At 46.0% G+C, this 14,007-nt stretch overlaps 1 protein-coding gene across 1 annotated transcript; it reads left to right on the top strand.

The window, feature by feature from the left end:
* Positions 1–4,953: 4,953 nt before the first annotated feature.
* On the top strand, positions 4,954–7,631 carry LOC125757187 (uncharacterized). Its single transcript, XM_049412486.1, has 2 exons — positions 4,954–4,982; positions 5,014–7,631. Exon 2 carries the CDS (start codon positions 5,290–5,292, stop codon positions 7,597–7,599), a length of 2,310 nt encoding a protein of 769 aa, XP_049268443.1. The 5' UTR covers positions 4,954–4,982; positions 5,014–5,289; the 3' UTR covers positions 7,600–7,631.
* The last annotated feature ends 6,376 nt before the right edge of the window (positions 7,632–14,007 follow it).

Genomic DNA, 14,007 nt, shown 5'->3' with positions numbered 1-14,007 from the left:
TGGCATCACAGGACATGAGCCACCGAACTACCATGGTGAATATAAGATGTGACAAAAAGGCTGCAGCTTGAAAGGAGTGCAGTGTTCCAAATTATACTAAGTTGGCTCTGGCATTGGAGCATGCTTCAGCTGGCTGCACCATTGAGTACACATTCTTTTTGTAGTGCAATGCCAGTGGCAGAAAATGTCGCTCAGTCAATGTAAAAAAAAGTGTTGTGCAAACTGTCACAAGGTTTCTTAGGTGGGCTAGTTGGTTCATGAACATTGTGGCAGAACAGTGCAAAAAACAGAACAGTGAACACACAGGACACTGCGCTGCCTATGAACTTTTTATTGCGATAGCAATTATATGGACAGTCTCGGCTGGATTTTGCCGTCGCCGTCGCCGTCATGCACCGTATATGTATAAGTATGTATATATCTATAAAGTCCCCACAGAAAAATAACTCAGAAAAATGCTTCCGAAGCGCGGAATCGAACCAGGGACCTCTTGTTCCGCAGCGAGCGGCGCTATCCACTACGCCACGAAACGCCGATCCTCCACGTAGCTAACGGCGAGCGTTATATACACACCATTTAGCGCTGGACGGACTCAGAGACAGCAGGCGATAATAAGCGTTTCTTCAATACCAGCGAGGTGGCGCTAGGAGCCCCACGGGCGCATTTAAAAGTCGTCGGCGAGCTCGCTCGCTTCTTCTTATATTTGCGCATGGGAGAAGCTTGCCCTTCCGCCGTCTGCTCGCGCGGTTTTTTATTTAAAAGGCAGAGCATATATAGGTAGGTGAACACTGAAAAATAAAGGCCACGAACACTACCTAGTGACTCAGCTGGCCAGCGTAACTATCAATTTTGATTAAGTTTAAGAGTTTACATGGTGCAGTGAAAAGCAGATTTTGTGAAATGGCAGTCAAGAGTGAAAAAAAATGGCAAAAACAGGATCAAGACTTGTTAATGCCCGATCTGTAGTATTTGGCAAAGAAATTAGTTACCTTGAACCTCATCTGCGACCACTCAGCTATTTGTCACATGCTTTTTTTTTTTAATGCACTTGGTTGCAGTTCTTAGTTTTTTAGCCTTGTTGTCATTTGCTTACAAACCTCTTTTCGTTAGACTTTGGTTGTGGCTTTTCTTGGTTTTTGAGTGTCTGGTTTTTGCGGTTTCAATTAGTTTTGTCCTGTCTTTTTTTTTTGCTTTTGACTGCCATTTTATGAAATCTGCTTTTCACAGTATCATGTAAACTGTTAATTTTATCGAAATTGGTAGTTATGCCGGCCGACCGAGTCACTTGATAGCGTTTGTGCCTTTTTTTTTCATTTTTAAGTGTTCGCCTGCCTATATGTTCTCTGCCTTTTCAATTAAAAACCAGTTGATTATCTGCGATGTGGCCTGTGTGTTCAATGTCCGGTTTTTTGCGCTCTTCTTCCACAGCAATCAGAAATCTCGGGGCACCCTTGTTGGCAGTGTTGAGGCAACATTTTACCAACAATATAAACAATTAGGGCACGCGTTTTCCTGTATAAATCAGTGCTACTGCGCCACGGGACTCTTGTGTCTGGTCTGGCCACAAGTCCTTTCCTGAGGATTCATGCAATAGCTAGCGCATCAGTTACGACCTCAAAAACTGAGCAGTGAATGAATAAAGCGCACTTGTGAATCAACTCATTACTGTGATCACATCTCTATTGTGATCAATTATTAGTCGCATAAGTGCACAGCTTGTCTCCATCAACAATGCATGTTTTTGAATAATTTCCGTTGTGAAAAAGAGCGCCCCAAAGCACATCCCAACAGCGGTAGTGCGAACAAGGGAGCCTCGCTTGAGCTGCTCCAAGAATTCATCGCATCATATTAAGCAATTCCTCTGGACTACAGAGGAGGACATGTCCTCAGTCACCTGAATTGTGAGTGGGCCTCTCGCTCCCATCACTTAACAACAGACTGAGAGTGTATACGGTGTTCAAGGAACGTCATAATTTGCATACATGTTACGTCGTATCCACACTGTATAGGTTACCATAGTTGTTGGTAAAGCTGAAGGGGCCGACAACTGGCCAGAACGTGTTATTAGATCCTGGTGAACATGTAAAGCCCACGAATTATAGTGACATATTCTAGCGTCCTTTTGGCAATCAGAGTAGGATTTATATTCTTAAATCACGTTTAAAAGACACAAAAAAGAAAATATTGGGGGACGCTTAAGCTTAAGATAGCGATATCCTGCCCCTAGTGCGTACTTTGACCACTTAGTGCATACTTCTTTTTGTATATTGTTACTCGAGAAGTTCAGATTGTGCATTACTGCAATGTAATTGACAAAGTACAAAGTCGTTGCATAGCCGTAGCACGCCGAGCTTTGATGTCTGCCTTCTCTGCCTCCATCTTGCGTGGCCACCATCGCATGCCCCACCAAAACTCGCCGACACCGCTGTAAGGGAATACGCACAGTAATGTGTGTGGCTTTTGTAATGGGTGGCTGGCTTTAAACCACCAAGTCATGATATTCACATGGTGTGACACCTGATTGCAATGTACGCTTGTACCACGCAATATTACATCTCGTACTTTGACACCTGTATACAGGACACGTATGTTTGTGAAGCATGAGCGTTGCTTTCAGTGCACTTTCAGGGGCTTTGTGGTAGAACACCTGCTTGCCACGCGGACGGCCTGGGTTCGATTCTCACTGGGACCCAACATTTTTATTATTTATTTTATTTGCAGCTTTCTCGATTTTTCGGTCACGGACAAGATGGGGATTTTTTGCTCACAACCAACGATGCCGACGCTGGAATTTCTGTGAAACGAGCTCTTTAACGCTATCACGTAGAAACGGTATGTCGCGCAGCATAGCGGATGAGCCTTGAAGCTCGAATATGAAGTCGTTCAGTATCAGTGGTTTGCTGTACATGGTGTGATGCTTTCATGCACACCATAAATGCTCAAAATTAGAGTATGCATATTATTCGCGGCCACTAGTGGGACATGCGAAGTCGCGGCACATGCGCGCGGAATGCACACATGCGCAGAGAACGGCTCACAGAAACACGAACCGCTCCCGCGCTCACTTCGCACTGTTTGTAGAGTGTGTTGTGTGTACATGACTTCATATTCGCTGCAATAGAAAATTTTGGATTATAGATGTTTCACAGTGTTTTCTGCGTTAGCATTCCGTGATTAGACACTCTGACCAGTAAGCTTTCCATTGTGCTAAAGAAAACAGGTGCCATAAAAATTGCTTGTCGGTCCCTTTACGCACTTTAAGCATGAAGGCATGAGTACAGGCCTGTGAATAGTGCAAATGACAGTTCTCAAACATTAGAAATTCTGACTGTATTAATATGCTATACTTTAATACAACTGAGGAAGTTTATGACAGTTCAATGACCATGGCTTATAGCATGTCAGAGCATATCGAATATAACATCTGATTAAAGGGACTAGGTAGATATGTGCCACAGAAACTGAATACTTACATTTTATTTTATCTTTTGCAGCAGAACAACAGAATAGCATTGCACTGTGTGAAGCCACAGCCTCGATTCCGGCCAATTTAATGGGGACAGAATAGAAGCTTGCTCTATGTTTAGGTGCACGTTAAAAAATAAACAATATGGTCTGAATAATCCGGTGTTCCCCAATATTAACAGCCACCGCTCGTTGAATCCGTTGGCCTTCTTCCAAGCGAGTAAACTGAAATCAAGGATCTCGGCTTACTGCCTTGGTGTGTGCGTGCACGCGTGCAATTTTGCGTACCTTCACAAATGCTATAAAGATATTCTTAACAAGAGGAGACTTTTCAGCCTACATAAACACTTTAATAAACGAACCAAGATTTCTTTTTTTTTTTCTTAATTACGGTTGAGCACTCGCCGGTAAGCGAATAAAGGTAGGTTCTGTTTACACTGCACAAGATTGTAAAAAAAAATCCATCTCTGCAACTAATCCGCAGAGGAATCAGTCTTCTAGACGGTAAACGATGACTCATGCTTCATTTTCCCAATTCCCGCGCCAACACGAGGTAGATTCAAACTATGTCGCATGTCGTTCAACTGAGCCAGAAGCCTGCGGTTGCGCTTAATCTCCGCTTTCATGCGTTGCGTATCTTTGTGGTATATCTCGGCTTTCCTGTTGACAACGAGAATCTTGCGCTTGATAGCGTCCGCGGCACACTGAGCAAGCTCGGCGTCGCATTTCGCGTAGGTGTGCTCCCCTTTGGCAACGATGGCGCGATTCTTCGAAGTTCCTCTCTGAGCCCGAATGATGCAGGTGTGGAACAACTGCTTGCACACTTCCGTCGCTTGCGAGGACAGTACTGCAGGTAGCACAACGGGCGTCCAAGTGCTGCTTGCCTCGGTAAATGACGGCGGAGACTTGCGAATAGTATTCGTGGTGCAAGCCCGTGAGCCAGATGAGCCCACCTTCTGTGGTTGTGCGTCAGTCTCGCCCGAACTGAGCCGCGTGTTCGCCGCATGATCTTCGGCAAATGCTACGGATTTCTGAGACGGCCGCTGCGAGCCTGAATCGATGGTGGGCTTAGAACCTTCACATCCATCACTTTGTTTTGCAGCGAGAGAATGAGTATTCGACGAGACGTCACTCTCCATTAATACGTTGTTGCCTCCGCACTGTAAGTCGCTGAGCTTGTAGATGAAACGAGACGTCTGATGAGAAAAAAGGCGCGTGCATAAAAGTACTCGGCCAACTTGCGACAGTCAACAAGTGTGCGAGCCTGGTAAACAGCGGTCTGTAAATATCATATACACAGACCGCACTTTCGCATTTTTCACAGCGTGCGATTTCGCGGTCTCTATCACTGTACATAAATCATGTCCATATGTCTGCACCTCTGTTGTGGTCTCGTCATGCACGTGTCGAGAAAATAAATAACAAACGTATTGCACAAGAGCGTTGTTGAATTGTAAACAAGGCTAACTTGCCAACTTCAGCCAAGCCAACGGGCTGAAAAAATGGCCGTGTTTACAGTGTACTAGCCGTGTTGTTCAGTCTTGGTAGAGTCTTGGCATTGAGTGGCATAGACTTTATGGTAAGGTGCCAAATAACCTGGTTATTTCGTCTGTGGTAGAATGACTAAGGCCACAGAAAGATGCAGGGGATATACTAAGCTGTCTACGGAGTCCGGAGCACTGTCAAACGTACGAAAGGCAAACTCTGCTCTAACTCATTTTCCGTGATTGCGCAGTGAGCTGTGTCAAAATGATCCTGCGAGTTGACTGAGCGCTGGTGGTTTTGTGTGCTGAGGTGCGTGTAAAGTTTGGACTACAGGCATCGATGGCTGTGAATTGGACGACCACAGCGCTGGATGCCGCGCTTGCTGACGCGAGTGTTCTGCGAAATGACGCCACTCTTCGGTCGTGCGAAGCCCGGAAACGCGGAATCGGCCGAGAGGCTTTTCCTTCTGCCAGTGTGCCAGTGGCGTGTGCACCGGAAAGGTACAGCGACGAGCCGCCTCTAAAGAGGCAGACGCCTGCTACCAAAACTCGAGAGGAGCGAGTTAGACAATGTCAACCGCCGCCAGTCAGGCGAAAGCCTGCTAGCAAAGCTCAAGAGAGGCGACTGAGACTTTTGGCCGCGAAGTTACCACCGAATGACGGCGTCCTGCTGAATTCAGGTGTTCCACCAAACTCTGGAATGCTGCCGAACTTCGGGCTCCTCAACGTCCTGAACACAGAACAAGGCGTGGTGCCCCTGAATAGCCCTGGACCTGTGACATTATTGCTGCTTTGCAATCCGGCGCGACCTGACACATCACGCACGTCGCTTCCGAAACCTGCCAGCGTCACTGGCAGTGAGCCTGGACTTACGATTGTCACTAGCGACGAGACTGGCGTGGTCTACACGACGGTAACGAGGGCTGATAAAAACGAAACCGATTCTCATGCACCACTTAACGCCATGTCGGCCCATGTCAAAGGAGGCGCCGGTGAGACTGAAATTATTGGCATCCCTACCTTGGATATAGGTGTAAAGCAGTGCGTGCCATCGGATCACGAGGGACAAGCTTCTGCGGCCTGCGATAGTGTGGTGTTACCTCCCGCAACTAATCTCGCATCCGATCCTGCTCACAAAACCGGCGCGGCATGCATGTCAGTGACAGAAAATGGTGCGTCTGAATTGTGCAACGCTAGTGTGACCCCTGTGAAAGAAATGTGCAGCTCCAGTGAACCGCTGATGGTTGGCATTCCTACTCCCAATTTTCATTTAGAGCATTGCGAATCAGAAGAGGGACATGTGCCCGGAGCATGTGCTCCAAGAAGAACCATGTTGGCTGCTGATGAAGATGCTGCTGGGGCGCTGACCATGATTACTAACCTCAGAGAGCAAACTGGCATGGTGCGTAGTATGCTAATGAAGGCTGAAAAAGCATTCGAGTTAAGCACCTCAAGTTTCGTATCATCGAGTTCTGCAAAAAGCTGTGCTGGTGAGCCTGCAATAATTGGCATCCCTTCTATGAACATTGACCCAGAACATAGCATGTCTGAAAGTGGTGAGAGACATGCATTTAGGTTGTGCAGTCTGAGCACAATCAAATTGGAACCTCCGGAATACATTGAGTGTGAACCTTCATTTAGGGGTGATCCTTCTGAAGATAACATGGTGCACAACCCACTTATAAAAGTTAAAAGCACGTCGCATGCATCATGCACCTCGACAAATGTCACATCGCCTCCTGTGGTAGACAGCGGAAGCAAGCTTGCAGCTTTTGGAGTCACTCCTGATGCCAGTGATGTAGAGCACAAGACGTCTACAGTGGTTATGGGACAGCCCTCTTCACCACCTGCTGAAAGCAGCATTACTTCAGTTCCTGCAAGAGATGTTGCCACGAAGCCCACTGTCAATTATATCCGTTTGGACCAGAGCAGCTTGTTCGGTGGCCTGCTAATGTTTGTGAAAGATGAAGTGTTTGAGTCGCGCACTTCAGGCAGTGACACAGATATCTGTGCAAATGACCCTGCATCTGAGTCTGCAGTCATTGATGTTCCCCTAGAGTCTTCTGTCATAGAGCATAGTGTGTCAACAGCTGTTGAGTGTCGGGCATCCACATCACATAGTTCAGGCTGTGCCATATCGTCTCCTGTGAAATCTATTTCCAGTGACCTCTCTGTCCTTGCCGTCTGTAATGGGAAGACCAGCAACACACCTTGTGCACTGACAATACCCAAATGCCCAACATCCTTTCCGCGCACTTCAAGCAACACTACTTCAGAACTTGAGACGCATATGGACAACTCGGACAGTGACTCACTGCCAAGGTCGATGCCACGCTCTTCTACACCATCCAGCTCAGCTACGACCTCTCGAGCTAAAAGGCGGAGCTCAAGGAATCCCTTGAATCCCCGTTTTAAAAAGGAACTTTTCTGCAGTGAAAGAACTAAAGAAATTGTGCAGGTTTTGAAACACAAGATAACAGTCCCCCAAAGTAAGGTTATGTTTTACCGTGAGAAAATCAGTTCCTTGAAGCTGCAGTTCCACAATGCACAACGAATGATGAAGCAGCCACAGGCATTTGAAGATTTTAGGAAGTTTGCCGTGAGTGTTTCGCACAGTAGACTTGCAGATGAGAAAACGGGTGCTTCTTGAAATAACAGTCTGTACCCACTCACTGATTTTTTACAGCGAAAACTGTTATGAGATCATTTCAACGGCCGTTTTTGGTGCTGTAGTTGTCCGCCCCCGCTGATGACCGTAACCACTAACGTGCGATATAAGAAAAAGACGAAATAAGAAAAAATATCCAGGATGGAATGGGGTTTGAACCTGGGCCCTCTGCATGGGAGCCCAGTATTCTGCCTCAGAGAAATGCCGGTGCTTGGAACTGCTTTGTAAAAAGACCCTATACAGGCTTCATGTCTGGAAGGAACCACATTAACATATGTAATATAGCGTGGTAGAAAAGTAAAATAACTACCAATCATCCCACAACGCGAATCCTGTAACCAGGCATCACACAATGCGTATTGTGCAACGAGTGGGTTGTTGAATGCTTCCAACTCATTACAAAGCGCTCTGCCATGATTCTTCATTGTCATCAGGCACAGCATCAACAAAGTGCACATAATGCCTTACAGGTGTTTGGCGGATACCAGGGTTCTCCGCAGAATGACGAATAATGCCATAGTTGCTGCTTCTCTGCTTCACAAAAATTATGATGATTTATAGCGTAGTGTGTTCCTCGCAAGTGCACTTTCATTGGTTGCCAAGGAAGCACATAAGGCCCCCATGATCCATTTCCTCAGGGTCTCAATAAAGTTCTTTCCCTCTCTCTCTCTCTTTCTCACGTTAACATATGTTATAGAGCGTGGTTGGAAAGTAAAATAGCGACCGGGCATCACAATTCGAATTGGAAGATAAAAGCTTGAAGAGATGAAAAATGCTTGCACACAGAGTGTCAAGATGACAAAACTACTTGTCGAAACGTTGGCTCCAGCGACAGCCCATGTTCAAGAATTTTTCACATCAATTTTTAAAGAAGCAATAAATGTAAATTTTTTAGTATCGCTGAAAAACTTTTGGCCTTGTTAAGGATGGACCCTTTTCGCCAATCACTTGTATACCTGATGACAATTTTCGCGCACCTGCCAATGCAGGGATTCCACTCACTGCGCCATCTTGATAAAATCGACTTAAATTGCACCAAACTGCGCCATAGCCTCGGGTTTGACTGTCTATCACCCGCAATTGCTCCGCCGGCGCATCTTTAGATGTGAAGCATGATCTTGAGGCCACCAAAGTTACAACTACGGCAACGTTGCTTGTTGGGCTGAACTACGTTACAACTACGGACCAAAGATTATTCCGCAAAGGAAACAGTGCTTGCACGTGCATCCTGATTAATTAAGCCATGCACGGTGCCGATGCAGCCCCTGTTACGCAAGTCGGCTCGACAACAAAACGCGCTCTTTGCAGAGCCTCGTGACTTCTAAGCCAATCGGTGACGATCATTTGTGGCGGCGATTCATCGGCTGACGTCGTCTGTACCAGAAACGCTGCTTGTAGCTCGTTTCAAGCAGCGCACGGCATGTAATTAAGGCAATATTTAGTAATAACTACACACGTGCTGCTAAAATGTCTGTGACTTTTGTTTCTGGACATTTCGGAACAAAATCTGGGAAACCTAGCAAGACAGAACAAAATGGAATTTTGCATCTATAGAAGAGCAACGCGAACACTTCTCAAATACTTTCTCCATGAATCTCCACGCAGAAAAGGTTTTTCGTTGTTGCTTCCACGTCCAGGTATATACCTATCGCGCTTGCCGAAAGAAGGACCTGTTTCGACACCGTGAGTGGGAGAATCCATATATGAATCTTTTGCTTGCTTTTTTAAAAATGTGATCTCATTAATAAAGGCTTGTCTCCTGATCGGAGCAGCCGCTATTTTGTCTTAATATGCGCAGCTGTCAGTAGCGGTCCCGTTGCTGACGGCCCTGTCATCAAAAGGCCCAGCTTGAGCTAGGTTCGGCGGCGTTCGTAGAAACTGCACCTTTCATCGCCGAGCGATGACGTCACCATGCGTCGCCTAGCAATGCGTTGGAGGGAGCCTTGTATAGTATAGCAAGGTCGTGGGAAAGGAAAGTGAGGGTGAGGAGGAGGGGAGATGGTAAGGCATTGCATAGCCCTGTATTGTATGGTAAGCAAGGGGGTTAGAAAGGAAAGTGAAGTTGAGGAGGAGTGACACGAGAATGAGGAGAAGGGAAATGAGAGAAGAGTGTTAAAGGGACACTAAAGGCAAATAACAATTTATGTCAGAGTGAAAGCTCAATGTATGACAACTTCTAAAACGGCAATATTATTTAAGCTAAATGTATCACATGATGAGCGCCACTAGTGCGACATTTTCGAAGTGATCCCGATGACGTATGAGAGTTCGAATGCAATTAATCGCTAGTAATCAAACTAGCTGCAATAAAAAAAGAACCTTCCGTGCATCAAGACACGTAATAAAATGCTGCTTGTTCGTTTCTGTTTGATTCATGAAAAAAAGAACCTCTTTGGCGTTGCCATGGGGAACGGCGCGCGTGGTTCAAAAGTTCCGTTTTCGCCGAACTGCGCTTCGCCCGGCGCCCTGCTTCGCTCACGCGGTCGCGTCTCAGTGGTAGTTTCGGTATCGCGTACTGCCGCGGCGTACAGCCCAGCGTCGCGAGCCAATGTCTCGTTGTCAAGTTCTCCGTCCACATCCATTGCGGCGATTGCGGGAAGCTTCGATGGCCATTGTTGCTGCTGTGGGTCCCGCTACCTTCGCCATAGAGTTAATATACTGACTCTAGAGGAAAAGCTCCCCATAGGGCCCATGCATTGAAACCTATAACCGCATGGGTTCCGCCATGATGGAACAAAACGCTCGTTGCCAGCGTTGCCAGACCCTGAGACGCTCGCTATATTTGACGGTAGTAATCAGTTCTAATCTACCAACCTAAGCCAGCTAGCTACGCGCTGTTCAGAGAACATCAGCTGTGTTTTGATGCGTGAAGCCGTGTGTTAGTGTACGGTTGTCTGTGCAGCTGGTCCGGTTGATAACAGTTAAAATTCCCACCTGTTTGTGCATGGTTTTTACTAGGCACTCCCTACCAAAGTTTCTCCGTTCGCTGGCACAAAGGTCACTCGACAGATTCGCAGCTCGAAGTAAAGTCCGTAGTCCGTAGGCCGTGGTCGCGCGCTGATTCGACTTGCAATGGCGAGACACCTGTATCCACATTCTTTTTCAACTCATTGCTGCCGTAGTTCAGCGCAGAGAGCCGTAAAGCAGAAAAATGTCGATTGCAGCATGCAGCGGCGAATGTGAGTGAGACATCTCCCGAAAGCTTCAATCGAAACTAAAGTTACACGGCCCACGAAGCTTTATCGCCGTTAAAAAGTCTAAAAAGAATCGCTTGCGACTAGTTCGTACATAACTTTCAGGGCTTGTCTCATCTCTTCTTTGCCGTCCGTCCTGGTTTGCACTGAAGTTTTCAGCTTGAAAGAAAAAAGCGCTGTCACATGAAGTCGAGTGGTATATGCGGCGACAGAAAACGCACACAACGGGACATTATGACAACTACGAGATACACGACGCGAACGAAGTTTCAGGGGCTTTAACACGACGCGCAAACCGGCGCAATCGGCCGCAAGCACACACTCGCGTACTCGCGAGTGTTGATATGGTGGTGCCATCTAGTTAATCAGCCTGCAAACGCTCCTTTCCGCGCGCAGTAAATTGCATAAATAGCCGTCGTATTCTTTCGTAGAAGTATTCAAAATAAACACAAAACAATATCCGCAAGTTTTTAATTGTGCAGATGCTTCTTTAGGATTGATGTGTGATTGCAAGAATGACAACGTTCCAAGATGTCAGCGTTCTTGTGGTTATAGGTCTCGCGGCCCAGCTTTTCCTCTAGAGTCAGTATATTAACTCTATGACCTTCGCACTGCTGCTACTAGTGTCGGCGGCCGCGCAGTAAAGGCGGGCAACGTTGGGCACGGCAGCAGTGACGTATGAAAGTCGGATTTCAGGCGGGTGATTTGAAGTGCGCTAACGCGATGCGGATCACTAAAACGTGATTTTATTTCAAAATAAGCACTTCCTTGGCATAAAAGTAGCACTACGAGGTTTCTGGACCGCTATTTCAACAATGAACGACGACTTAATATTTGCTTTTAGTGTCCCTTTAAAAGGAGGAGGGGAACGCCACCAGCTCCGCTGTTTCCTCAGTCTTCGCACCACTAGTTCGTAGCTGCCCTAATTTCTTTTTCGGTGAGATTGGCAAGAAATCAAGATATGTATCTAGCCCTTCATAACAGCCCTGCAATAATTATTCCGATGTCTGAATGTAAATGCAGCTTGCTTCTCCAATGTACTGCAGAATGTGAAATTACCTGCTCCAGGGTGCTCCCAGATGCAAAATTATCTGCTACAAAGTGCTCCATAATGGAAATTTTTGCTGCTCCAAAGTGCTCCAAAATGAAAATTTTGCTGCTCCAGAAATTGCTCCAGATCAGAAGTCCTTGGTAGCATCACTGCCAATGTTTTGCCTGAAGACTTGTTGCTTCAGTGGTGGTTCGATTCACGGTCACGCCAACTGTTTTCCGAGAGGAGTGGAGTGCTAGAACACCGTTACCCGTGGATATATTGCACATTAAAGAACACCAGCTGGCTGGCACGAATAAGGAGACCCTACACTGAACCATCTTACAGTCTGTGTGTTGCTTTGTACTGTGAAGCCCCATAATTTGACTCATTGACTGTTGGTGTGTCACATCTACCCAACAAGTTGACACCACAAAACCCAGCAAAGATTGTCTTGCACAGATCTTCTTGTAAATGTTCAGGGGGCATCATTTACACCAAGCTTATCGGGACACAAAAAGCTTACACTTATATTTCGTTGAACCCATGTCGCAGAGACATGTTGAGAGTCATCCACTATGTGACGTTGCTTCTCATTAAACTGCAGTCAAGTTTGAGGGAGCTCCCTTTATTTGCTGAACACACAAAAAAAAAACGGAAGAGAGAGAGAGAGAGGAGGATGAAAGAGATGTCCCACAACCAAGTAAGTGACAAAGGGAGGGAAGAAAAAAAAGTGACTCCTGCTTTTTTTTTTTTTTTTTACCAGCGTCGACCCATAAGAATGTCTCAAGGAAGCTTTAGGCGTTCCTGAAAGAAAGATGTGACATTAGCAACAGTACAACTGAACACAAAAAGTGTATCGCACTCCAAAATGGATTATGTGTTGAAACAATACTGGACACTAATTTAATTTAACCTGATCCTAACTGACTCGCAGTGTGCTTTAGGGTGTAAATAATTTGGATGCACATGTGTTTAATTTACCGTGTTATGAATTTTATGCTTGTGGTATGCTTGTGGTTCTTAGTTCACAGGGAAAAGAATGAGAAATGAAAGGTTCACAGCTTATGACTTTATTTTACAGTTTTCGTGAGGATCACGAAAACTGTAAAACCCTGTTTGGGAATGCTCGAGTAAAAGAGTGCGCGTGCGTCGATTTTATATTCGGCCTATTTCAGAGGAATTTGTTTTGTTTTTTTTTCGGCAAAAACAAACAGATGGACTTCAGCACGATACAAATGCTTGATTTTTAGGTTAAGTAATGGTGCTTTTATGTCCCTGAGACGCTCCTGTTACGGGCCCGATAGCAGAAATACTCGTCAAATTGAAGAATAATTTTAAATAAGCAAAAAAGCGCAACACCGAAACCGAAACCCAACCGAGTGTACTGTCTACGTATGACGTAGACGTTGTTACGAACGAACCGGAAGTCGTGCAAGGCATGCCGGTCACGCCGGCGCGGAGTATGAAAACTATGACAGCCGGGACGACCAGCGAAGCGCCGGCCAAACCGACGCTGTCTGTCGCCTTGTGCACAGCAGACGCTCGCTGTAGCGGCCAAAGCGCCGAAGTTAGCGGTGCCCTCGGCTGCGTCACTTCCGCCGCCTTCCCAATACTGACGTCACAGACGCAATGTTGCCAATAATTGTGGGAAGCCAGGAGGGCGTTTGCAGACAATCTTTAAAATTCATTTGCAAATAATCTGCGCATGTCTCAAGCCTCTAATTTGGCATAAATGACGGAAACGTGCAAAGGAACGTACCCCGCGAATTTCATTGAGATCTGTCGACCTCGAAAAATCGCCGGAGTTGGCCTTTAAGCTTCACATTTTACTGATTCAAGCAATAAAAAGTTGGATTATTAAAAATAATTCAATAATTAGCTTTTACTTGGTGATGAAAAAGTAGTGGTTGTAAGTACACACGACTACCACTAATATTAAGCTGCTACAACTTTCCTAGAGCTCTTTGAAGTGCGGGGCACTTCAGGGGCCCTGACTGTCGTATGCTGTCGTCGCTTGGCTTAACGCAGGCAAAACGACGTATAAAAATAGAAAAAAAAAGAGGAAGGGAAAGAAAGGGAAAGAGGAAAGAAAGGGAAGCAATAGCAAGAAAAATAGAAATAGAGAGATAAAAAAAGACAGAAGAAACTGGAAAATAGAAAAAG

Source organism: Rhipicephalus sanguineus, chromosome 2 (assembly GCF_013339695.2).
Source record: "Rhipicephalus sanguineus isolate Rsan-2018 chromosome 2, BIME_Rsan_1.4, whole genome shotgun sequence".
Lineage (NCBI taxonomy): Eukaryota > Metazoa > Arthropoda > Arachnida > Ixodida > Ixodidae > Rhipicephalus > Rhipicephalus sanguineus.
Note: the sequence above shows the minus strand (reverse complement) of the source record. Positions and strands in the feature narration are given on the sequence as shown.

What these genes read in the sequence shown, in the direction of transcription:
- LOC125757187 (XM_049412486.1), top strand. Translation starts at nt 5,290, where the DNA reads ATGGCTGTGAATTGGACGACCACAGCGCTGGATGCCGCGCTTGCTGAC.